This window comes from Falco punctatus (genome assembly GCF_963210335.1).
Source record: "Falco punctatus genome assembly, chromosome: 7".
Lineage (NCBI taxonomy): Eukaryota > Metazoa > Chordata > Aves > Falconiformes > Falconidae > Falco > Falco punctatus.
The window spans coordinates 52,690,744-52,717,509 of record NC_137587.1 but is presented as its reverse complement, the minus strand read 5'-3'; the positions used below and the strand labels follow the sequence as shown (position 1 = coordinate 52,717,509).

At 38.7% G+C, this 26,766-nt stretch overlaps 1 protein-coding gene across 10 annotated transcripts in view; it reads right to left on the bottom strand.

The window, feature by feature from the left end:
* The window catches only part of TRPM1 (transient receptor potential cation channel subfamily M member 1), a 102,206-nt gene that overhangs the window by 19,460 nt on the left and 55,980 nt on the right, over nucleotides 1-26,766 (bottom strand). For 4 of the 10 annotated variants that reach the window (XM_080395555.1, XM_080395554.1, XM_080395557.1 and 1 more), the window contains exons 8-23: nucleotides 24,531-24,654; nucleotides 19,948-20,020; nucleotides 18,906-19,006; nucleotides 15,959-16,132; nucleotides 14,788-14,922; nucleotides 13,749-13,799; nucleotides 12,918-12,953; nucleotides 12,104-12,244; nucleotides 10,836-10,865; nucleotides 8,085-8,374; nucleotides 7,309-7,537; nucleotides 5,687-5,809; nucleotides 5,212-5,343; nucleotides 3,201-3,329; nucleotides 1,655-1,906; nucleotides 849-1,041 (exon numbers count right to left, since the gene is read on the bottom strand). In XM_080395555.1, coding sequence (XP_080251681.1) covers nucleotides 849-1,041; nucleotides 1,655-1,906; nucleotides 3,201-3,329; nucleotides 5,212-5,343; nucleotides 5,687-5,809; nucleotides 7,309-7,537; nucleotides 8,085-8,374; nucleotides 10,836-10,865; nucleotides 12,104-12,244; nucleotides 12,918-12,953; nucleotides 13,749-13,799; nucleotides 14,788-14,922; nucleotides 15,959-16,132; nucleotides 18,906-19,006; nucleotides 19,948-20,020; nucleotides 24,531-24,654 — 2,213 coding nt within the window. The remainder of the gene's footprint in view (nucleotides 1-848; nucleotides 1,042-1,654; nucleotides 1,907-3,200; nucleotides 3,330-5,211; nucleotides 5,344-5,686; nucleotides 5,810-7,308; nucleotides 7,538-8,084; nucleotides 8,375-10,835; nucleotides 10,866-12,103; nucleotides 12,245-12,917; nucleotides 12,954-13,748; nucleotides 13,800-14,787; nucleotides 14,923-15,958; nucleotides 16,133-18,905; nucleotides 19,007-19,947; nucleotides 20,021-24,530; nucleotides 24,655-26,766) is intronic. The other 6 variants (XM_080395556.1, XM_080395559.1, XM_080395558.1 and 3 more) reach the window with 3 other exon arrangements.

Below are 26,766 nucleotides of genomic sequence, written 5' to 3'. Positions count from 1 at the left end.
GATCTTTACCATTTTTGAACTTAGACCTCACAATTTCTTCAGCCTTCCACTTTACTACTTATCAATATATGCAGATGGTTGAAATAACACATACACAATGCTGAAGTAGCAGCTTATATTATTTCAGATAAAGTGTAAACTACGTGATACACACTAGGGGAGGCAAGCTGCATGTTTGATTATCTGAAAAAATGTCAAATGTTAACACAAAACTAGCAGTAACGACGTGTCAGTTTCCATCTCTTCTAAAATACTGACAGTTATTTTTTTAAACTGTGCAGCTTTTGTATAAGACAGGCTATTTCCACACCCAAAGCTAATCAAGCAGAGTCTTCATTTTTTGTTTCTCCACAGGTGTAGAAAACAACATGAGTATTTAATGAAATAGAAACTCTTCTGGAAAGTAGACAGATGTATCAATGGGAGTAAAAATGTATTAGCTCATAGCCTATGCAGGGAGTTAGAGATGAAAGGATATGTGTATTTTCATCTCTTGTGCAAGGTAGTATTTTTTTTTTCTGCTTCTGTTAGAACAGTAAAACATTGGCTCAAATGAACATTTCAGAACGATCTCTGTTGATCCCTGCAAATAAACAGAACACTTAATACTGTTATACTCTCGGACGGGAGAGTATTCCAGACTATACTGCTTTCAGTATTAACTGAATTTGAATCTAGGCTGAGAGGACATGCAGGTGGGGAACAGAAAATTGTTTAGTCTCTGGAGTCTGTCACAAGAAAACAACAAAACCAATATAATCATAAAGACAAAACACTATTTCCAAATTAAAAGCAATCATTAATTTGGATCTGATCATCTGCCTCAGAAACAGGAAACAGACTCTTACTATGAATTCTACTCTTACGGTCTATCTGGTCTGCGAACACCTCTCCATAGATCATCCAGTAGGGCATATAGAAGATGTTGCGAGCTAGTCTCCAAGAAGGCTCTTCATCTGGGTGCAGAATAGCTTGGCGGGCTACTCCAAAACTCATCAGAACCACCAGCATGATGACCACAAAATATAGCATGTCAATCATCTGCACAGACAGACCATACAGAGGCTCTTATCATCACCAGGTAGTACAGTAGCATCAGCATGTCTGTTTGCCAGCATGCATTAAAGTAAACAAGAAAGCGTAAAGAAAACAAACACATTCCCCTGGATAATTTTGGTATTATCCTTTAACTACTACTGTAGCTCATGAACTAAGCACACATAAAAATGCAGTAAAACCAGTAATTTAAATACTAGATTTACATTTTAAAATATTTTAAACGCTAAAGCCTTTGCTATCCCTATTCTCTTTTGCATCAAGTGCACTATGCTGTGCTTTCAGCATAGACCTCTTCTTTGGTTGCAAAGAGATGATATAAATATTGCTGCATCATCTCCTGTCCACAAGTGATGGGTTTGGTGGATGACCCTGGTGTATCAGCAAAAAAGAAAGAAAAAAGATTCCCTCTCAATCAAGCAGTTATTAGCAAGAGTATTGCATCTTGTGCGTGTGTGTGCAAAATTCACATGGCAACCTTTTCACAGACTTTATTCAGTGTCCTACGCAGACAGAAAACCCCTTTCTAAAATCAGAACTGAACTGAGTTTCCCATGAAGTTCTGAAATACATAATTTACAGCAATTTAGGCACTAACCATCTTTCCAATCATCATGACGTAAGGTCCCAGGTATTTGTTCACACCAAAGATATCTAGTACTCTGATGTACCAGAAAATGATATCTACACAGTAAATCACTCTTCCGTAACCCATGTAAGGCTGGTTCTGTAGGCGAAGAATTGCTCCTATCATAAATACTGAAATAGCCACCAGGTCAGTAATATTCCAGTATTCCTGGAGCCAAACTTTCACTTTTTGGCTCAGCTTGCCAGGCTCTGACATCAGAATCTGAAATAAAAAAAAAACCCCATCAAACAAAACAACAAAGAGATCATTAGGAAAAACTCCAAGTTACATTTTTGAAGTAACGGTTATGAAAAAAGACCAATATTGTCACATTCAACAGGTGTCTGAGACCCCCTTCACTGCCAGCAAAATTTGCCTCAAGCAGCAGTATTTTGAGTTACTAGCAGGCAAACTTTGTTTTTCATGGAAACATAGAATGGTTTGGGTTGGAAGGGACCTATAAATATTATCTAGTCCAACTGCCCTGCCATGGGCAAAGACATCTTTCACTAGGCCAGGTTGCTCAAAGCCCCGTCCAATGTGGCCCTGAGCACTTCAGGGATGTGGCATCCGCAGCTTCTCTGGGCAGCCTGTGCCAGGGCCTTACCACCCTCATCAGAAAAAATGTCTTCCTTATGTCCAATCGAAACCTACCTTCTTTCTATTTAAAACAGCTGCCCCTTGTCCTGTCACCACAGGCCTTCGTAGAAGGTCTCTCTCTTTCTTATAAGCCCCCTTTACATATTGAAAGGCTGCAGCGAGGTCTTCCCGGAGCCTTCTCTTCCCCAGGCTGAACAACCTCAACTCTCTCAGCCTGTCTGCACAGCAGAGCTGTTTCAGCCCTCTGATCATTTTCATGGCCCTCCTCTAGACTTCCTTTTCATCTTTGTTTCTGTTTTGGCTTTATTAAGCCCTTTTTTTGTTGTAGGTTTTAATCAAACCAGGAGATCTGGCTTACTGACTTTGCATCCATATTTATCTCCAAATACAGTTCGTATGAGATGTAGGAATTATGAATCAGAGGACAGGCTAAGTGCAAACCACACTACAGCATGGGAATACAGGAGACGTTTCTATGCTTTATCTTCCTCATACAAAAGTAATGAGATCAGCCAGATCCTACTCCTGGCTAATTCCCCAAAACACTTCTCTGCCTGCAGTTCTCATCAAGGACTGCAGCAGTAATAAGAAGCCAGTATCTGCTGAGACTTCCTTCATGGGGTATGGCCCTGCCCTTTCTTGGAAACACACATAAGAGAATGACAGCATTCCTTTTGACTACCGACCTCAGGGCACTTTTGCCTGACCTTTTTCCCAATAAGAGAAGTTTTAACATATAGAAATGGGTTATAAATGAAATCATCTCCAGTGATGGGCATTTTGGGACTCTCGCCCTGTGAGAATCTTCTTTCTCATGTATGGCTTCTCAACCCTCTGCACAAGTCCATTCCATTATTACCTCCAAGAGCGAGCTTCATTTTAAGGGTTATGAGATGTTGGTATGATCAGACTTTACCTCTCTTATTTTCTCTAAAGCCAACGTCACAATGTAGGAGATGACAATCCATTCCTGGACTGATGGCCACCGTTCCATCCGTACCAAGATGATATAATTAAATAACATCAAGTAACCAAGGTATGATATCTGACAAAAAAAAAAAAATCTTTTATAGAATTTAGGTGACAGATCCCAGGATCCTTCCACAGTTAGGCAGTACTCACTTACGGAGATGACTCACACACACACACACACAAATCAGTCCACACTCACTTCCATTACGAAGTTGTGGACTATTAGTGTAAGTCAAAAGAGCTATCACTCAGTTTTCTGTAACCGCTGGTGTAAATGTCAAAACGGTGATGCTGGTGTCTCCATGCCTCAGAGCAGTCTTTGGTAACCAGCCAACTAGAAACTCTGAGGACCTTGGAAGTCCAGAGTTAAGAAACCAAAATGGATTCAATGACTTTGAGGCAGGGAGGGGCAGGGGGGAAGGGCAGGGGGGAAACAAAGCAATATTCAACCAACAGATTTTCCAGGGAGAAAACTGAGTGTTCTGAAAAATGAGATATTCAGTGTGAAATGTTTACCCACCATCTCAAAACAGGTCTAAAGCAGAAAGGGGAGGTGGGGCTATGAGCAGCACCTGCCTGGAGGGGTAGGGGAAATAAGGAGCAACACAGACCATTTGCTTTTCTCCACCCTGTAATATGGTCGAGACCATCTAGGCAGAATATACTCTTTATGTGAAGCCAGAGGCATACATACTTCATATATCAGTCCCTACAACACCTCTTCCTACACTTGTTACTTAAACCCATCTACATGAACGGTAGGTTTGCCTGCAAAACGCATGAAAGTGAAGCCCGCCCAAATTGTGACAGTCATACCGACGTGTACAGACACAGACTAGAGCTGCACATGAAAGATTCAGCTGCTGAAGACGCTTACTTGCACAAGAAAAAAAGACTTTCTTCTGTGAAGGAAGCGAGCCTGCTGCAGTGCCCTTCCTACAGCTCCCAGGCCCAGGGGCCGAGACCTCGGGCCTCCAGCAGCTGAAGGGCTGACAGATGCTGTGGAACACATGACCCAGACAGCTGAATTCTCTCATTTGTTGAAAGAAGCAAAATAACAATTTCAAAGCACTCCAAATCAGATCCTTTGTGCCCGGGGCTTTCTAATCTACAAAAAATGTAAATTCTCGACACTGTGAAACCATGTTGGATACTTTTTTTGAAAGTGAATAGGAATTTTGCTTTTGAATTATTAATACAGGCAGCAGAAAGGGATCAGGATAGTGTTTTGTGATTATGATGTGCTACAACTAAAAACCTACGTAATACGACATACTGGAAGTCCTAACTTTGAATAAAAAAGAAACCAGTATCCTTTTTACAGGGCACACACAAAATTTGTGGGCCATAGCATGAATACTTTTTCTGCTTTATTAAAACAGTTTAGCACCAGACAATTCTTGATGCACTAAAGAGAAAATCAGATGCTTGTAAAAAATAAATATTATAGTTGAGATTGGCTTTAATTATTTAAATAAAAGTACCTATGAATTCTTTAGCGGACTGGCGTCTGTGCTTCCATCTAGGTTACACTCATCTGACCGAGCCTAACTCTCAATGGAGCAGTGGCAAGCACTGATACTATGGCACTACTTCTTGGGTCCTAAAGTACATTTCAACACAGAACAGGAGTCAGAGCCTCTAGAAAACAAGAGAATCCAGCCCCGTCTGGATTGTGGAGCTCACACTGAGCTGCACCTATGATGACCCAGACAGGGCATCCTTTAAAGCACGCAGGAGTTTTAGAGGCTGGCAGCATAAGCTTCAGTTATTAATTTTGTTCCATCGTCCTAAGCATTTTTCTCTGAATAAAGGGAGTGATTTATTCATCAGATTCCACGAAAACCAGTACTATGTATTCATTTATTACTTGATTATCATTTTTACATTGGAATCATTTAAGTTTCACAGGTGTGAGAAAAATGACCACTATCGGTTTAGTCATCATGACTTACTGTGTAGAACCAAAATTTGACAATAGGTGCATTATAGAATTCATAGATCTTTGTTCCGATTGGAAGGCTCTTTTGTTTTTTTTTTCCATTCTCTTCATCTCCTTTTCGGGAACCCGTATCCGCATTTGCATCCTGGAAGACCAAAGTTGTCAGTTTTCATCAATATTCAACAGTTAAAATAGTAGCTTTTCCTCAACTACAGCCCCACCCAACTGTCAACTACACGATACCTCTTCTGAGCAACAGAGCTCTTTTTAAAAAATAAAAAGCCACAAATTCCATAAATCTGTGCAACTACATAGATAATTTACATGCCCTGAGAATCCAGCCTATACATTCCCAAAACTCTTCACTGTTTTTTATCCCACAGAGGCAGCTGAGATTTTAACCTGAGTGACCTACAGCGTAATCAGAGAGGTTAGAAAACTTAGCACTCTTGAGATACTAGAACTTCATTGTAATCTCCATTACTGACCGCATTTTCCTCCTCCTTTTCTTTGCTTTCCTCATTTTCTCTTGATGTCTGGTAAGAATAATCATCGTAACTCCGAAACTCTAGGAAAAGGATGGTGGGAGGGAAGAGAATCCCTGTTATAACCTGTACAATAAGAAAGAATTCAGCTGAGATGGCAATATTTGTTTACATTGATAGACTTCATAACAAGGCGAACCCCATAAACAATATTTTCTTTTGTATAGTATTCAAGGTACTCTGCTATCCTAAGACCTACAAAAATGAGCAGGTAGTACTTATGAAGCATTGGCAATAAGGTCTTATATGGAAAGATGGCACCATGGAAGGCTTCCCATCTCCACAAATACACTGCAATTAAGAAATTGTGCTACAGAATTAGAGCTGTGCAGAGAAATTCCATGGAATGGACACAATGGTGGTTGGAAGAGGGCTTCAGGTTTGTTTCTGGAGTTTATACTTACTTTGGTCACCTACTATTAATCAGTTCTAATAGTCAAAAAACTTGTGAAAGGTAAGAGAAGTTTTGCAGACAGCACTAGGAGAGTTCTGCTATACGATATTGCTGAGATACAGACACACAAGCCTGAGTTGCCAAAGTACAGAAAAGGAGCAAAGAAAAGAATGCAGGTAATGAAACTAGAACGATAGCAGACTGATGACTCCTTTGGAGAAAAGAAAGGAAATCCATAAACAGATTTAGGACGTACCATGATGCAATTTGAAAGGCAGGACACTTGCCTGAAGATTTTAAACAGGTTTAAGAGGGAGACATGAGAAAGTGGAAGTAAATTGATAATGACAGAGAGAGTGCAATGTGTATGTCAGCAAGCTTGGGAGTATGATCTGGGAAGATAGGCATGCACTTTGTCAGTAAGGGGGGATTTAAGGAAAAAGGGAGGTGAGACTGAAGGTGGCACCATCATGATGGGCCTCCATAATGCGCTACTGCATAATATAACATAGAAAAGATTATATTCATATGAAAACACACAAAAGCAAACACTACTCTGCTTCCCTAACATTGGCTCACTTATATTTCCCCTTTGGATCAGCCTCACATTAGTACTTTTTTGGCAAATTCACCAATCAGGAAATACAAAAATCAGTAAGAAAGACCATATCATCAAATCACAGAAGAGGGAAATAAAAATCACATAGTTTCACACAATGCCATTGCACAGGTTTCATTCTTTTCAGCGCTGAGTCTCGACTCTGTCTCTTCCAGCACCATATTAAGCAATGTAAAAACCATGTGTCCACATCTGGTTCATGTTCTGTAATCCTATTGCGTGAACTCCTAATGGAGATTATCTTGCTTGTATGCAACTGATTTTTAAGCAAAGGTATGTTTTCAATGAACAGATCTCATCACTCATTGAAAGCCACAACTTTGCTCTCAGATTCCAGTCATGATAAGCCTTTTATGGATTTATATTTTCCTTTGTCATGGGGTAATGTTCCTTAGATATACTGAATTTGGAGTCCAAAAAAAAATCAGCTTTAAAACAGGTATGTTCTTAAAACATCTATGATTAGTAAGTCAATTTGTTCTATACATACGCTATGTAGAATGTTACATGCAACAAACCATATATTTAACAACAACTGCACAACAGAAATACCTTAAGGCCTGGGTTTTTCCGCATGCGTAGTCGCCCCATCCACATATCTGTTAAGAGCATCTGGCTGCATGTATGAGCAATGAAGTCCCTGTGTTTAGCTGCCACAGCCAATTTCAGGCAGGTGGAATTGCTCCAGTTTTTTAGTTCATAGGTCAGTAGTTTCATGGCAATCTGCTCGTCATGCTTATAGGACTGATCTAAGAGTTCAACAGCCAGCTGGCCAAAATCTCTGGAAAATGCAAGGTAAGTCCAGTGAGGTTTATTTTAGGTATCAGTTTTTGCTTGTATTTGGGGTTTTAATTCCCTTCACAGGGAATTTTGTGTTTTAATTCCCTTCACATGTTTTCCCACACACGTATAAGAACTGAGTCTCAAGCTTGATTTGGGACAGTCTACCAAAGTTTTTATTGACCAGAGAGAATAAGCTTAGACCAATAACATCTTAGGGTCAGGTTAGATATATAATCAGATACCCCTTAATCTATGTGAGTATATCCTGAAAATAACTTTGTGAAATAAAACTAGCTAGTTTTGCAGAGAGACAAGCTAAAGGAAGAATGTGTTTTGTCAGAAAAAATGCAAGTCTTGTTGCTAGTGTTTCCTTTAGATTCTGAGATCACATTTTGGCTTGTTTACTGTTGATAAGTCAGCTCCAAATGGTGTCCTGTGAACCTACGTTCTAGAGGTAAATTGTACTTTATTACAAGTAAAGCTTCTCAGCAGGTCAAACCACCCCTATATCAAGTAGACACGAAGTCTGCTCTGCATCTACTAACTTTGAGTTGTTGTCCAGATCCTGAGAGATGTCATCCACGAGCTCGCTCTCAGAAGACTCATGGGCCATAGACTTGTACAGTTTACAGGCCACAAGTGCCTTGGCCATGGTTTCCTCCCCTCGCTGCCAAAGGAAGAGTGCCATCTTTTGCCGTTTCATCAGCACGGCCCATACCATCAGTTCATGAAAGGGATATTGAAAGCGGCTGACTTCTGGGTCATCCACGTCAATATCAATCTCTTCCTCCTTTTTCTTTTTCTTCTTCTTCCCTTTGGTGGGAGGCTCATCATCCTGGGAAGAAAGGAAGAAAAAATGTTCCCATCAGTTTTTAACAGCTTACTTGACAATTGCACCATGCACAGAACAAGTATTGAGAGGACACGCTAATAGTTAAAGTTCTCACTTGCTTTTGCTGTTTGCTACAGTGAATGCCAATAGCAATAAAGCTATGAAGAACACGTAACAGAGCATGCACTGACAGCTTAATGGTTTATTCAGAGAACCATTTCTTGCATGCTTAATTACAGGTCACCCATCTTGGATAAGTACAGTAGAACCCTACTGTACTGAAAACATCACTTGATACCATACTGTAAGTAGATCTCTACTGCATGTATAATTGCGCAGGTTGATTTGCAATTAATTAGTATTTAATGAATTCCTCTGCAGTGTCAATGAGCTTTAACAAACCTGAATTCACTATGAACAGGTTCCACTATGATTTCTAATTTGGTATGAATGCATCTATTCCTGAAGAACAGTGCTGCGTATCTTACAGGTATCAAACCAGTTTTCAGACTTGACATGCAATTGGAGAGAGTGGTAACATGCAAATGGAAAAGACAGGTAGACAGCATCCTCAAGAACAGCAAGATACTAAAGGGAGTCTTCACCTTTGAATAAGCAATCTCCTCTTATGTGTGCAGTGCAAATGGAAGGTAAAAGTATCCCATTTCTTAAAGGGATAGGGAGGACAGGCCATTACTACAGGAACCAGCATGGAAGTAACTGAAGGGAAGTACTGACAATGAAGCAGGATCCTGAAGGGAGAAAAGCCATGATTGGGAAAATTAGGGTTTAAATAATGTAGGAAGAACATTGCATATATAGGTGTAGACAGAACTCATCATCATTGCAGACCTCGATTCCAATCTCAGAAGTGGATTGCAAGTAAAAGCAATTACCATTCTACAAAATCAGTTCTTGTTCAAGCAAGCTCAGCATAATGCACTATTTTTTGACAAAGTATAAGCTTAAATCCAAATTCAGGGTCAGTCTCACACCCCAGCTTTCCAAAGATGGCTCTTCAGCTCAACAATTAAGCATGCTTTTCTCTTCCAGCAGTTTTAAGAACTCTGTCTCTCATGGAAAATTCAGGGGTCATTAATTGTATGCACATGAAGGAAAGTGTTGAGGATCTCCGAAGCACAGGATATAAAATCTCAAATGGAGGACCAAAAATTAGGTCCTCCCCACACTAGGAAAATCAAATCAAAACCAAACCCTGGGTAAGAAAGACAAAGTTCTAAAGAGTCTAAACTTCCTGTTTTGGAGCTGCTGACACTGGAAATAAAAAAAAAAAATGCTAAACACTTGGAGCTGCATCAATTTACTGGCCACTTCAGCAAAAGAACTGTCAATTTTTCATTTCACTTTTTCTCTTGGAAGAAGGAAGTGGGTATACCCACAGTGAAGTGTAGAGAACACTTCAGTTTGTACCACTTAAAACATTTATCACTGAAAGAAACAAGAAAATCAAAATGTGCTTTTGAAGAAGCACCAAGCAACCTATGCGTGATCAACGCTAATTAAAAAAGGGTTCCATCTCTGAGGGGCTGAGCTTTTGGCCTCCAGCCATTAGAAAATAGGAAGCTGATCAGAGAGATTAAACATAACCTGGACTTTCTCTATAGAGCAGAAAGCCGCTTATCTGCTTGGGGAAGGAGAGGCTCTTGTGCGTGGGTATAGTTCACATGAAATGTGACACAAGCGACATGTACATATACTGTGTCTGAATGCTATTGCAGCATTAATAAAAGCCTACTACACAGAGAAATGTACCTAGCCTCTTTGTGTAAATGCTTTCCTGGTCTATATTAATACTTTTTTTTCAGAAACAAAAGCAACCACCTCCAAAACAGTGTGAGATTTTAGGCATCATCCCAGACTTGATTCTGATCAATTCAAAATTTCTGCAGACACACAAGTAATTGAAGCAGGGGTTAGACCCAAAATTCTGGATCAGCTTCGTCATTTACAAAGCATGGTGCCATCATGGTAGCAAGGCTGTTTTATAGTGGAGGACAGCATCTAACATGTCAGAGCACCTTGTTTTTTCACCCCAGTTAAAAGTTTTGTCTATGATAAAATCTCATTTGCGCATAAATTGTTACTTCAGGGTTAAAGGGGATCTGACCGTAAGTAGCACTGCTGGATCACATTCTCTTTTCAATATCATTGATATTCACTTCTGAATGCTTAAACCTACAATATGTTCCAACATGGAATGTGTTATTACATAATACTGCTAAAAACAGCCTGAAGATTACTGAGCAAGGCTTTAAGTAGTTCTCGAGACCCTACCCAAGAAAAAATGTCAGAAGTATTTCATAAGCTGTTTGCAAAATGGAAAATCCTGTCTAGTTGAAATTTACTTTAAGCCACAGTAATAGTTAAAAAGCTAAGAGCAAGGGCAGAACTGTACCAAGAAATGCTCTGATAAAAACAGTATTTTACAATAAACCCAACTTACCTCCATTCCTAGTAGTTTAAGAGCTTTTGGCTGAATATTAAAAATAGAAAAGAAAATCAGTTAGATGGGAAGGAAAATTCAAAGATCAAACAATCCAACGAAAAACACATTTTCGATCACAAATGTACAGTATTTATTACTAAACATTCTATTCTAAATAACTGTACCAAAAATGATACAATTAATCAATCTCCCTCTTAATTGTATTTTCAGGAAGGCAATGGGTTAGGAAATATTTTCCATCCTGCACTCAAGGTTTTGATTCAGATGGAAGAGTTAAATGAATCATTCAATAATAAACTGCTTAGAGAGTTAAAATCACCATATGGTCACAAAAGCTTGGTGAAAAAAAAGTGCTTTTAAGATACCCATAAAGACACCCACAGGAAACAGTAAAAAAAAAATAAATTTTTTTTTTCTCTTACAATTTCCCGTTAAAAAAATCCCTCTGTTCTATTGTGAAATTTCTGGTTTATATTTTATCTAAAAGTTTCATTTGCTTGTTCCATCACTACACGTGCACTATGTCAGCTGCAGAGTACCTGGGCTTTGAGTGACCATCTGTGGGGCTACAATCCTACTGTGTTTTCTAGCATGAGGCTTTTTGTAATTAGGCCAGGAACCTTCACTTGACCTTCAAAGCTGAACCAAACAAATAAATAAGCTAATGAATACAACTATTCCATTTGTTTAGAACAGACTTTTTAACAAAGCAAGGGCCATGCTTGATATTCTCAGGATTGGTACGTGACTATGAAATGCTTTACTGAGATTGCAGTGGCTTCCATAGGGTAAGATTTTTGGCCAGAGCAGTTCTTTACAGGACTTACTGTAGCATTTTCATTCAGACTTCTTCATTCAGACTAAATTCTCTGCCTTACCCAGCTTAAGGCTGCTGCTGGTTACAATGGCTTGACCAACAGGCCAGGCTTGACCAATACAGTTTACAGTTTTAAAAAAGCTACAGCCTCAAGTAGGGGTAAGTAAATATACAAACACCACAGTTAGAAATGTTGGATTGTGAACTACTGAAATAGGAGTAAATCCAGCTTTAGAACAGTGTATTTACCCACTTTTGGGTCTTCCCATCCTTTAACATAGGTGTTTTACAGGTTCCTTATGTCACTTCACTACCAGAGTTTCAAATTTGGTCTTGCAGCATTTCTTTGGAATTCAACATGTAGTATTTCACAAAGTTAAAGGAACACAGCATTACTTATTTTTTACCATCAGCACGATAGCCACACCCAGAATGAAATCATTCTTACCCTCTTTGGTCCAAACAAATTATTATAAAGAGTCCGAAAACTTTTTCGAGTATAGTTGCAGCGATAAGCTCCACCCATGAGATATTCAAGTACAAGGCCAATATCTATTAGGCTGATATGATAATCTGGTGGAAGATTTCCCTACCAAAAAATAATATAAAAAACAAAATAAGGACTTAGGATAAGAAAATATAACATTCATTAAATTGCCTGGCTAGACATATCATGTCACGTGTAAATTTGCGCACAGGTATTATTTAAAGCCACTGGTTTCAGTCTCTGAATATTTGTATGAAATTAATGATAAATGATTCATAGAATGAAAATTTTTTTTTGGCCAGATGTTTTTTGTTTTGTTGTTGGCAGTAGTTATAGTATATAGAGGACAAATTTTCATTTAATTTACTTGTTCAGCATGCCAGTGTCCATACAAGCCTGAGTTGTTTGCAAGGGTTATATTGATGAAATTAAATACCTTTACACTGATTATCATTAACCCAGTATAAAAGCATGACTTAATTTAATGGTGAATATCAGGCATACTTTATATTTTATGGAAACTTATATTTCATCATAATATTATCTACAGAGTTAAGACTACAATGCAGAACATGATTTAGATTAATGTGCAGCCCAGACTCAAAGAAAAAGGGAGACTATAATTTCCACTGTTACACTTAAAAGCTGGATAGTGGTATTGACTCTGCTAGAACCATGAACTGAACACTGTGCTTCACTGTTCAAGCTACATCTTACAACAGTAACTGATTCTACAGCACCACGGAAACAACTATATCCTAAGCAGACACATCACCTCCATGTTAACCCAACTGAATCCCCGAGACTGTCGCTGAATGGGTGAGCCATGAAAATGCAATGAGGAGACAGACAGAAAGCAGAATGCAGGAGAGCATTAGTAACACTTAAAAAGACAAACAATGAATGAAAAAAAGGGTTAAACTATGAAGCAGATGAATATGAATTATACATTAACCCAGTACTGTGTAATTCCCACATCCAAACTTCCGGGAATAAATGGGAGTTTTCCTTGCAAAAAGGAATACAGGTTATTTCATGTAGCTGAATTTCACTGAATAAAAGCTCCAAAACCTCCAAGAGCAAATACAACAACAAATCTTACAGTGACCCTATTCATTTATAATGAACACATTTACATGTAATGGAAACAAATTAAGAAATTTAGGACTTCTAGCAATGAGAAACAGAACAGATATTCTCTCAGGTAAAAGTAGGATTGATGGGACAACAGTAACTAAAAAACACACAAGGGAACAAAGGAGAACAAATTCTGTGCTTGTGCGCAGGCTTTCCTGTTAACCTAGCAGGCCTTTCCTTCCTCCTTTGCAATGCTGCACTGGGAGCTTCTTGTAGAGAAGGAAGTATCAACCTCAATCTCAAACTATATATTATACTACTAGGCGCCTAACTTTCCTCTCCTTAGGTTTTAAATTGCTAGCAGTGCAGTATAGCCATACCCAATTTAGACTGACATCACTGTTTGTCACTTTTCTTAACAACTACCATTTCACATGTCTGCTTTCCCCCGTGCTATGCTTGCTTGTACTGTTGACTCACCTAGCTAATGTAACCATGCTAACATAATGCTGCTGTTAGTCAAGCTTACCTTTTTCACATCTCTGACTAGCAAATGCAGCGTATTTGGTGGACCCAATCTCTGAAACAAAAATAATTCAAGGTCCATTAGAGCTTAAATTCTTCAGATTTTTTGCAAATACAAATGTAATTGATTTGGCACTGTAAGCAGAACTTCAGGCAACCATGTGCCATGACACCCTTCAGCCGTGAGAAGGACAACCTTGGCTACAATGATAAACACACTTCTATCAAGAGCTGTGTAATCTCTTTCATATAGTCCTTTATGTGGTGATTCAAGTCACAGCTGTTTGTGGTATTGTCTGAATTTGCACTTGCTGCAGGAGCCATAAAGGGACCAGAAGCCTAGACTGAGGCTCTATATGTTGTATGAATGCTGCCCTAGAATACCTGCCACAAGTGATGGGAAGAAAAAGTCTCAAAATAGTTAAGTTCCTGATGAATTTGCTGCAGGTTGGGCTGGGTTGGGAGAATTTGGGAAGAAAAAAAAAAAAAAAAAAAAAAAAAAAGCACAACATCCTGTGGGTTTGGGTAAAGCATTTTGCTTTGCTGGGCAACAAGGAAAAATGATACCGACTTCTGCAATGTGCCAAGAATAAAAGTTGCTGTGTAAGTACTTTGACAAATGTACAGGCTTTTAAAAATAATATTAAAGTACGCATACATGAAAACTAATTGAGATTAAAAGTAAATGACCACTACTTGCTGGTATTAAATTTTCATTATCTACTTTACTTCTTTAAGTTCTTTAAGTGTTCTGAATGTGCATTTTAAATACATCACTATATTTACATAGTAAACTGCAATAGCTTCTGAAAGCTGCTATAGGCTTATTCATTAGGAATGTGTATATATATATAGGGAAACAACAGGACACTATATGCAGTAGCAATGGCTCCCCTTACTGCTATCCAACACCTGTGTATTGTCAAGGCTCAGAGCTTTTTGGAAAAACAAGTGTATCTCAGAAGGAGAAGAAGTAAAAGGACGGCCTTGTTGAATACAGTAGCAAAGAATCACAGGACGCTTTATTATTTCTGTTCACTCACAGTATTATAAAGTTCTTCCAGTCGAGGAATAGTGAGGAAGTGCTGCATGTTCACTCCATTCTCAATAAGCAGTTTCACAAAGTCCACTCGATCCAGAACCAGCGCATCCAGCATAGCTTGCTCCAGGGAATTCACCTGAATTACAGAACACAGAATGTGGGACTACATGAGCACAGAAGACCACAACCATAAACATTTTCATTGCTTAGGATATTCCCAAGTTCCCAAATATGCTGAGTAATCTGTAAGTGAAGAGGTATTTAGAAAATGACATTTTACCCATGTGCAAGTCAATACAGATGGCAGAGTTTTCTGATGAGGTCTTGGGCGAGAGGAGAGCAGTAAAATAAACCTTTAGCAATACAATTGTAGCTTTCAATCATTTTGTTTAGTATTTTTAACAGGCACATCACATTTGACACGTTATGTGAAAAAGAGATTTACTTGGTCTACATGATAGGAACAAGTTAAAATTTAAGAAAAATGCACTTCATACATTTAAGAAGTTGACATAATTTACCCTGATACTTCCATATATGTATCATCCACTCAAACTGCTGCCTCACACAGAAAAGGCAACATAAAATGTCAAAAGACTCAAATCATTTGGGAAGAAGCACTTCCTCTTCCTTCACCAACTTAGCTTTGCCTTTGAAAAACATTGGTCAGGAAGCCTAATGGATCTTCTCTTAATATGGGTTAAGGGCTTAGAACCCAGTAGGAGAGGGGAAAAGCCCTGGAGCAGCAATCGCCTTGACACATGAACTTTAATCCAGACAACGGAACAATCTAATTTACTGCAACTGGAAAATTACACGCTTAGAAATAAAGATGTTCAAACGCCTTCACTGGATAAATAACGTACAAAGAAGGATGAAGATGTTCACTGGTGTTCTTATTTCCTTCTGACCAGTGCAGGGGAGAAGATGCAGCAGGCAAGCACTGACTTGTACTGGTGTAGTATGGCTGCGTGTGGTGCACGTGGGATAAGAGAGTGATTCCTCGATAAAAAACTGAACAGCATCCCTGCAGAAACTGCTGCTGACTGTATGGGTATGTGCAAATGAGCATTCTGTAAAATGAAAATGTGTATTTTCCTTCTCTCTTTGTCCCTCAGGATGAAAAAGATAATAATTATTCAACAGTTTTAATACAAATACTGTCATCTCACCCAGTTCAGGAGTTCAAGCTTTCTTGGGTCTGTTTCTTCTTCTGGCTCTTCTTTTCCTTTTCCTCCTTTTTTCTTCCCCTTTCCTTTCCCTCTCGCTGCCTTAGTCTGAGCTGCTGGAGATTTCTTTTCCTTCTCAGGAGCTGTACCATCAGGAGCTGTAAGGCTTCCTAAAGGCTGTATTTAATAATGCATTAGAAGTATTAGAAATCTAACTGATCATACAGTGACTATTTCATTGAATCTACTCCTGTTGAACTTGCTCCCCTTCACCACTTCCCACATGCAGTCAACTAAAAATGATAATTCTCTTAAGTATAAGGATTTTTTGCATAGCCACATCTTTACACTTTTTTTTAAAGCTTTTATGTCCAACGTAGTCAATAGTAATGAAAGTCAAAGTGGTGAAGTAGGTAGACTGTGGAGGATTTCTCTCAAAATTAAAAATTGGTGTGAGCAGCTTGAGAAATGTTATGACACTTCAGTTTCTTTGCTCTCAGTGAGAGCAATAGTTGTCAAAATAAACTGCAACAAGCAGGATAAGGAGCTGGACAGAAAAAGCTTAACAAGAATGTTGCATGATGCCAAACAACATCCATACAGCGGAGGCAGAAAGAAAGGAAAGAGAGCCACTAACTGGTCCATTTACATTCTGCAGACAATATTTCTGTTTATACTTCTTCAGACACATTTACCCTTTGCAATGTCCTTCCTCTTTCCAACCTATTTACCCAAGACAGGCAGGCACATGTGCAAATAACTTGACACCACTTGTCTCTGATTTGGAGGCTTAACTTGCTCCAGCTCATGCTTAGGTTATATAACTCCACGGACATCTGAACTGGATTACAACTATCCATGCTTTGCACAGAGATCTACCAAACCGAGCCTTTAACAAAGCTTGCTTTCTGTGGTTTTGTTCCATCTTAAAAACCCTCATAAATCTTCTCTGCCTAGCAGCCATGAATCCATTCCTCAGTTCGTAAGCCTGGACAAAACTGCAACTGCAAACTTGCAGCACAGGCTAGTCTGAAAGCAACCTTCATGAATTTGAGGTGGCAGTGGATCACGATCGGCTGATACTGTGTCCACAAACCAGTGCAGAGTATGAAACAGGCCAAAGCAGTAGGTGGCTTCAGTTGCCAGGTGGTACCTCTGAATCTAACCACAATAATACGGAGATTGGAACATTCCATCCAAATAAATATTTTATAGTAATAATACTTGTACTGTGGCAGGCTGCACCCCACAGCAGCCCTCATAGTGCTGTGCTGTGTACTGGTGGCTGGAAAGGTGGTGACAACACACCAGTGCTTTGGCTCCTGCTGAGCAGCAAGGCTGTCTCTCCAACCATCCCCCTCCTCTCACCAGTAGGGTGGGGGTGGGCAAGGTCTTGGGAGGGGACACAGCCGGGACAGCTGACCCACACTGACCGATGGGATATTCCATAATATGATGTCTCTTAGATATGAAAGCTAAGAGAAAGGTGAAGGGAGGGGGGACATTCATTATTTACATTTGTCTTCCAGAGCAACTGCTACACGCACTGAAGCCCTGCTTCCTGGGCAGTGGCCGAACATTGTCTGCTGATGGGAAGTGCAGAATAACAACTTCTGTCTTCCTTTTCTTCCACGTGTGCGACTTTTGCTGTTGCTTCATTAAACTGCCTTTATCTTGACCCACAAGTTTTTTTAATCTTATTTTCTCCCTGCCCTGTTCTGCAGAGGAGGGGGGCTTAACAGAGTGGCTTGGTGGGCAAATGGCATCTAGCCAAGGTCAACTCAGCACAATATTTCATCATCTTTAGGATGATTAAATCCTCTCTGTATAAGCATTTTAATGAACCTTGAATATCGGAAATACCACATTACTGTAAGTGAAGGAATAAAACAGCATATGCAGCAACATTTGTTGAAATTTAATTATACAGGCTTCCAAATGAAATAAATCTCACCATTATGTATAGCGTGCACATGAATAATGTTCCTGTGAGCATCATTTTATTGCATAGTTTCAGGAAAGATAACTAATTAAAAAAATATACAAATTCTTGCCCTTCATTCTTACTGCCTCTTTTAGGCTGGTCTTCTCATGATGCTTCATAGCAATTCAACAGATGAATTCAACAATGAACAGATGGTTCACACAGCAAAGCAAAAAGCATCAATCCAGCCAGACATGAAAGTGGCTTAAATAGAGGATTTTAGCTACACAGATGAATAAAGGCACTGCAGTGTTTCACCATTGACTTTAACTAGTGCAACATCAAACTTTAATAATTTGAGAAAGAAAATCCAATTTCAGGACCTAAAGATTTACTGAAAATCTGCTTCTTAGTTCATTTGGCACAGCTTTGCCTGCCAGAGGCCTGCTCTCTGCAATGGTCTCTTCTGGTCATTAGCATTGTGCTCCACTAATCCAAATAGAGATTTTCACAGCTGTTAATGAGGTGAGCATCACAATTCCTCCTAAGCAGGCCTGTGAATTTCCTTGCCACATACTTTACCAGGTAGCTGGCAGCCCTGCCAACTGCTAGCACATGTCAACGACATAGAAGCCCAGGCAATGCTAGCACACAAGCTCAGAAGGGGTGATCAGGACTGCTGTTGTCCAGCTGGATATAAGGCCACAGACTGCTTCAGTAAATGTTTGGCGTTTTTTTTGCTTTCACATCCCACAGGGAATCTAAATAAATTTATTTTTCTGCTTGTCATGGAATTGTTTTTCCTTCTTTCACAGAATTAAAATTATTGCCAAATATTTGCAAATGGCTGTATAAGGAAATTTCAAAACAAAGAGGTCATTCTTAATTAATGAGATATCCTACATCACTTTGGCATAGAACAGAATTCAATATTGTTTCTCCTGCCAATAAAATCCAAGGTGTGACTATCCCATCACTTATTTTAAATCATTAATAAACAATAAAATTAGGAAAACTTTGCCTTACTGGCCAGTGGTGTCCAAAGACAAAGATTTGGCTGCGTGCGATGTCTACACGGTTCCAGGCCAAAGCCAAGCTGAGCTGGTCTGGAGCAGATGCATTGGTACCTAAAGCGAAACACACAGATGTTTAGTATTTCATGCACAATGAAACAAGATTGAACAACCTTCACTTCTCCAAGAACTAGAAAGCAGCAAGCTTGACTCCATGTCATACTACTGTTAGAATAATTCCACCACAAAGCTGTGGGTTCATTAAATAAATTTATAGCATCTTCCATTTAAGCCCATAATCTTATTTTCAAAAGGGTTAACCAGATTCTCTCCCTTTTTTCCTTAACACTCCCACACTGACTTTACATTCTGATGCTAAAGATAGACATTTAAAGTTCTAAATTTCTAAATCTTTAATAAATTTAATTTATTAAATTTTAAAAGCTAAAATATTTAAAATTTAATAAATTTTAGAATCTAAAGTTCTAAAAGACTCCCCTCAGCTCCTCTGGCTGATGCTGTATATACGAGTATAGCAATTCCTCTCTTTAGTTCTTAGCTTTGGGGACACTAGAGATCCCATATTGAGCCTGTATCAACTAATACAGACCTGCAGATAGAAAACGGTTGTTTCAGCAAGCATAACAAGCTCCAAATAAACATGGAACTGATCCTAGATTTTGCCCTAAGGCATAAGGAGCACAATCTGAGATCTGGAAAAATCCAGATAGTCTTTTAATCTTCAGCCTTTTTTTTTCTAACTTAATAGCTTATACTAGAACACATTTCAAAATGTGTTGAAATATCAGTAGTAGTATTGCTGTTGCAGCATTCCCGTCTCAGGCTTTCAGGTGAGGAAAGCCACACTAAATCTGCAATCTAGATTTTATGCTTCAAGCTAATCTGAACCTTAAACCAAGCATATTCTGGGTTCTTGTTAGAATCCGAGCAAGTAAATCAAAGACTTAAACATCAAGAGTGAACTGCAGACCGTGCACAGGGTGGTCTTCTTGGGATCAAGTTGTATGTTCTTCCTAATTGCTTGCAAAACCCACCTTTAAGGAGAGCAGTTAAGATAGACATCTCAATGTCCTGTTGCCCTTCAGACCCCATGCGGAACACAGTAATCTAAATGATAGCATAAAACCAAACACACAAAATCACAACACATGAAAGAGAGAGACTAAACATACAGATAGAGAAAAAGCAGAATGGTGAAGCTTTATTATTTCCTAAGAATTGGGATTTTTCAAAAAGTACAGTTCCACTAGATTTTTCTTTGAAATTTAATTTTCACACGAGCAGTTAATTGAATCATTTCAATAAACTTGGCCTGTTTATTGAAATAATATTGAAACAATAAACATGACAAATGATGAAATTCTTCACCAAACCCATGAATTTTGAAAATTGGTGACAAAACTGCCATGCCAAACTGATTGTTTTCTGACAATTCTATTATTTTCCAGTAGTAATGGAAATGCCAGCTTGGAAATGGAAATGCTAGTCACCCGGGATAACTATCATAGCATTAATTTTATTGACGACAACACTCAAATACTGTTTAGTTGCAGGACATGATATACATTGACAACCAAAAAAGCAGAATCAACTAAAAGCAATTATTTCTAGTCACATTTGCTAAGTTGAGTCCATTACAATCCACAGATTTTAAAACCAGTAATTCATACAAAGTTTAGCCATTGAACTACATATTAAGAGATTAATAATTCAAAAGCAGAATAACCTAATATTCTGTGTTAATGAAGTTAATACTGAATGCAGACAAAAAATTAACAAATTCTTCATTATCCAAAAGCAACTCTTCACAGCAGATACTAGCATTAGGTACTGGGAATTGCAATTTTCTCAGCAGTTATAATAGGTTTTGCGTGGACGCAAAGATACATGATATTAGAAGTGAGAAGAACTACAGGAAAAAATATTAATTAACAAGACAAAATTATCAATGAAGGCAAACCATAAGCCTGCTTAGGCTGCACAGTCAGTGCCTGAATTTTGCTGAGTAAATCAGGCTGTCTCTGATGTGCATTTTAAATTTGAAGCAGTTTGACTAAGGCAGCTGTGGGCACCCTGTTCTCAATCAATTCTAGGAAGGCTGACTCTCTTAGATCCGGCTTATCATAGTCAGGCTTATTACCAACTTGACGCACATGAAGGTGCATGTATGGAACTAATATTTACATTTGTACATGCCAAGATATCAACAGTACATTTACATTACCCAGACAATCTTAAAGACTTCACATTTGGAGCCCTTATGTAAGATTTTATATAATCAGCTGGGCATGCTAGTAATATTTCTGAATGCATACAAAAAAAGCATGGATGGGTGTCGCTTTGATTGCAGTACAGAGCTGCATTACTTGAAAACACAGCATGTGCCATATTCTGTTCCAAGTGGCATTTGCGGTTTGATTGATCCTTAGACAATTTAGTTCTGGCAAAAGTATTTAAATATATGTTGCTAAAAATCATTCAGAACTGCATAATCTGGCTTTTATGAACCTAAGAATTAGGTAGTATCAAAATCTGATCAAAAATGAAGGAACAGAGATAAAACTGAAATAGACCTTTTCCTCTTGCAGAAATCCCTCCCACAGTAAAGGGAATTCAGCATCAAATGTAATAAGCTTTGGAGACAAAAGCGTTGGAGAGAATGGAGGAAGAAGGGAAACAATTATTAGAAGAGACTTCTATGATGGTATATAGGAGGCAAGAAACTACTTGTTGGTATGTAAGTATTCAGTTGTTATGTTGCGATGTATAGGTATGTAAACAAGCACTTCCTTGGCAGCTGAGATCAACATTATACAGAAAAATCAGAGGCATGAGCCAATTCACAGCATAATCTCTGGAAAAGGCCAGGTTTTTGCAGAGTGTAGAGAACATGAAACTGATAGAAGACCTGCAAACAATCTGGCAATTTCTTGACACAGATTCCCATCCCAATCCAGTTCCTGAAAGGCAGTGAGAATGGCTTTGTAGATTAATCCTGAGAACCACTGATCACGTTTTTTCACCTGTTCCTTGACTCAGTCAAAGTCCCCTAACTTCACCGAATATTTGGTAGGAGCTTTTACCTGGGAGAGGCTAGGCTCCTATGGGCATGTCTATGGCAGAGAATATACAACAGTACAGTTGGTGTTATACTTAAAGAAGTGATTTTACTTAACATCTGAAAAATTTCAAAACCCATTCTAGTGCCTGCCTTTTCAAAGCAGAAGAAAGAAAAAATAGCAAACATCATTAAACTTCTTCATAACATAAACTTCCTTTATGTTCCAAATCCTTTGCTAGCCACCTTTCTATTGATGTGACATTTAAAGTGTGTTGAAAAGTAGAACAGGAGATCTCAGGGAATCAGAATTCATTCAATGGATATGGTGAACTGGATTTCTGGAGGTTTTTTGTGCTCCTCTGTTCCTTGACTGGAACATCAGAGATAATTCTAATATGATGAAAGTGATCTCATAATTTCCAGTGTTTTAATAAGCTCAAAAGTAATGTAAAAATAATGCCTTGATCGGTACTTTGATTGTTGGGAGCAGCTTGTATAAAAAGAGGACTAGCACAGACCTTGATGTACAGATGTGAGGAAGTTTCTTTGCTTTATGATTAGTACCACTGCACCACGTTCAGCTCTGTATCCTATTGCTCTTAAGGGGAGATCCAGTGCTCTCTTTCTTGAGTTAGCCCTTCACTCCCTACTAATATCAAGTCATCATGAAAACACACAACAGAAAAAGATGGAACCAGAAGCATGCCTGTGCATGGTAGGGACAGCTCTAGCAAAAAATGGTGGGACTCTTCATGTTCTGTGATCTCTGTGTGTAAAACAGGCCAAATTTTAGACAATTTGATTCAGCTCTTACTTGCACAAAAGCTATGACTTAAGAATCAATGGCACTTACACCAATGACACGCAGAGGCTGCTCCCCTTTTTCACAGCAATGCACCTGACCTCAGGCTCAGACTAAATCACTGCACCAGTTCAGAAGGAAGTATGTCAGGATTTAGGCTTAGATAACTAAAAATTACATTGTATCCATTTTCTTTGCTCCAAATCACAGTCTGGAAATGCAAACACCGGCAGCTACTACATGCAGTATTGCCACAGCAAGTAACAAGCAAAAGCTCTGGGGAAATGACTTCCCCACTCCCTGCCCCCTTCCATTATACTTCTCTGGGTACCAGAGCAGAATTTATTATTTCTCACTGAACAACTAAGTAATTACTTCTAGAAATCAAAAGAACACTCCCTACTTAAAAGAGTAAGAACTGTAAGGAATGCTACATACAGTTTACTGTTTATTTAAAATTTTAAGGAAAAAGTTTCACATCAGCTATTTGAGACAGTAGTAAACTTGGGAGGACCAGACTTGGCTCCAAGCTGATGAAAGACAAAGTGTGGGCTCTGTAGAAGGAAAACACACTTGGTTTTAAGGTAGCATGGAACACCATTTTTCTAAAAACTCAGAAAAAACTCCCTCTATTCTCAGCCTCATTAAAAAGTTTAATCTGTCATTCAAAGTTTCTTTATAGCTGCTCCTGTTATAGATGTCACTTCCTTAGCGATACAATGAGGCACCCTGAAGAATTAAAATGCCTTGATTTCATGCTTAAATTCAATCACCGTTTGGTTATCTGATTCCCTATGCACAGTCTGAGGAGAAGGCTGTGGTAGTTCTCTCTTGTTTCTAATAGAAACATGCAGCTTTAGCAGAAAAGATGAAAATATCAGTCATACCAGTTCCAGCTGCAATTAAACAAAAAAAATGCCAAAAAATCCATCAGACTGTTCACTTGCTATTAAAACAGGTGTTTAGGATTTGTATGAAAGAACAAAATGGAATTATACCAGGACTCAAGGGAGGTCCTATTCGCAAAAATTCACTAAGACAACTAGTCAAACACTCAAAGATTCATTTTGCCTGCAAAGGCACAGGCACAGTGAACACAAGTTCAAGACACTGTTCACAGACAACAGATGTGACTGTTAAAGACTGTCCTTTCCTGAACACACTTTTCTTTGCAGCTGGGATAGGGCAGACGGGCAGGAACCTCAGTAGCGCAGTACACGGAATGTACCTGCAACAAGCCAGGATCAAGCAAGGCTGGGACCTTCAAGAACACTTCATGTTTCAGTTTCTTTTGAAAGACCTGAAGAGCCCATTTTACTGGAATGAAAGGCTGTTAAAAAAGTAACTGTATCAGAGGACCAACAGTGTGCTGATGCACTCTGAATGCTAATTGCTCCTTGGAAACCTTTTCAATCATCTTTCCTCTGCTTTCTGCAGCTGATCCTGGTTTTAGGGCATTTATCTCAGTGTCTTAGTCTGCCTTGCTCATGTCTGTGAAAACAGGCTTGATCAGCTTACACAGGAGAAGAATCTGAAATTGGTTTTAGATGCTTTCCAGAACACAAAATCCCTTTCTTGCCCTATGGTTATGAATGAATGATTACATACATTCATGGAACTATATGGAAAGGAGGGGGTGGTACGGGGCAGGGGGGGGAAGGTTAAACTGTAACCCTGGGAGAATGGCATTTGAAAGTACTCCATAAAGTGTGGTCACAGAAATTATCTTTGTGAACTACTTTTAGGGCACTTACAAGTTCTTTTTTTTTCATGCACTCCATAAGAATGATGAACAGCTGATGAGCTTGATTCCTGTTGTAATTAAAGGTTTTCTGGATGGTAACTAGAAGCTGGTCCCTAAGGGATTCACTTATTATCCTAAACAAAAAACGAGACATAAAAGAAGACATTGCCAGAATTAATATATATTCAGAAGGCCTGCTGTTTGAGAGACATTTTTTCATCCACCAGCGCAATGACTTAATTATGAAAATAAATTAAAACACACAGCATCTTTGCATTCAGTACAGATAAGGAGTTCATGAAGAATTAACAGTAATCAGCAAATTCATACCCAGACTGGCTGTTATGCACCTCAGTACTTCAGCGTTGATTTAAAAACCGGCAGGGAACCTGAACTATCCTTTCTCCATGGAATATACTGCAGGTAGCTCCTATTATGTGTTACAGATACACTTTTGGTAAGAAGTTCAGTCTTCAGGATTTCAGCAGTACACCTTACAGGACCCCTAACTTTGCCCCTAAATGTTGCAAGGCCCTTTGCATATAGATAAAAACCCAAAAATATTTCACACTACTGATGTCACCTTGGTTATCTTGGTTATCCTCTTAAACACAGGATTTAAATTGCTAGCATATCTGAAACCTCATAATACCCAAGTGAGAAACAAACAAACCAAAAGATGATTAAAAAAATTCGATTGAAAACATTCTAGAAAGGTCAGAAATGTTTGGTCTCTCAAAGTAATCTGCAACATAGCCCTTCAATCTTCATTTCTTTATAAAAAACATGTATTTCCAGATGATGGCAACCATTATTATCAGCATGCACTCACAGTAGTGAGACAGCTGAGCCTGTGAAGTGCAGTGAAATTCAAAGTCCACTGTGAGAAAATTGTTCTTTTAGACAGTAGAGCTGACAAAAAATTCTCATTACAGACCTGCCTTACCAGATTAATACATTTATCTTATCATAATTACTGGAGAAGAAAATTGGACATTGTATCATACGCCCTGGGAGAGAAAGTCATGCAGTGAGCAGATCTCAGACAGACTGATCTTGATAAGCTCTTTCAATTACCTATGAGCTGATAGGAAGGATGAATGAGAAAGAAAAGGAAAACAGAAAAAAAAAAAAAGGGAAAGTTTGATCTGAACTAAGGAGGCTTGGTTGATAGAAAGGAAAAGATAGTTTCTGAATCATAAATACTGTTGATAGGATTAAGTACGTACTATACGTAAACATAAAAAAAAAAATCCAGCATTAGAGTTGCTCTCCCAATTCAGCAAATAACATCTGCACTGCTGGACAATACTAGTTGTCTGCTTAATATTTAATCCCAGCTAAACTTCAGCTTCAGTCAAGGCAATAGGTTATTTCTTCAGTGCAAGATGAGTGTGTCATACCCCAACCAAGACAATATACTAGGTTTTTGCCTGAACCTAGCTACTAAAGATAAAATCCTGATACTAACAATGACAATGGGGAATGTACGCAACTCGACTGGGAGAAACAATATTTTAAATTAAAAATGCAATACTCTGCTTCCACTTGGAGTATTTTTCAGGACAGGTATTGTATTCTGCAGGTCAGATGAGCTTTACATTGCTAGTATAAGCTTAGCCTAGTATCTTCTTTAAACTAATCATACCTTCTATCAACTAAAAGGGCAACCAACCATAAAAATAACAGACTCTAGAAAATGTTGGATTAGGACTCACTTTTACAGATTTGTTTGGGCAATGGACAGGAGGGCTGTGGAGCAGAATGCTCCAGACAACATCCTCCACACTGTTCATGACATCCGGCACCACTGCCCTGAAGAACCATCACAGGTGCAAAAAATAGCAATAGAATGGAAGGAAGCCCAATATTTTTTCAGCTTGTCTAGCACTCTTGGAGAATGAAGCCCATTCACAGAACACACTAGAATCAGGCAGTAAAAATTTTGCAAATACATGCACTAAGTAACCTCAGTCCTGGCCCAAGACAAGAGTAATTATTGGGAACCACTTGTTCCTTGTTTCTAACATGCCCAACCCAGCACCAAGTGCAGCAAATTTTGATGGAGTGTGTATGACAGTATGCTGCATTGAGAGCAAGATTATTTCAATTGATCATCAAATACATTGCAAGTGGTAACAACTTCTACTCATTAACACAAAGCTAAGATCAAAGAGGCAACAAAAGCTGACAGCAGAATGCCTCTGTTAGCATTTTGTCCCTGAGGTGTTTTTTATGAAGCTTTA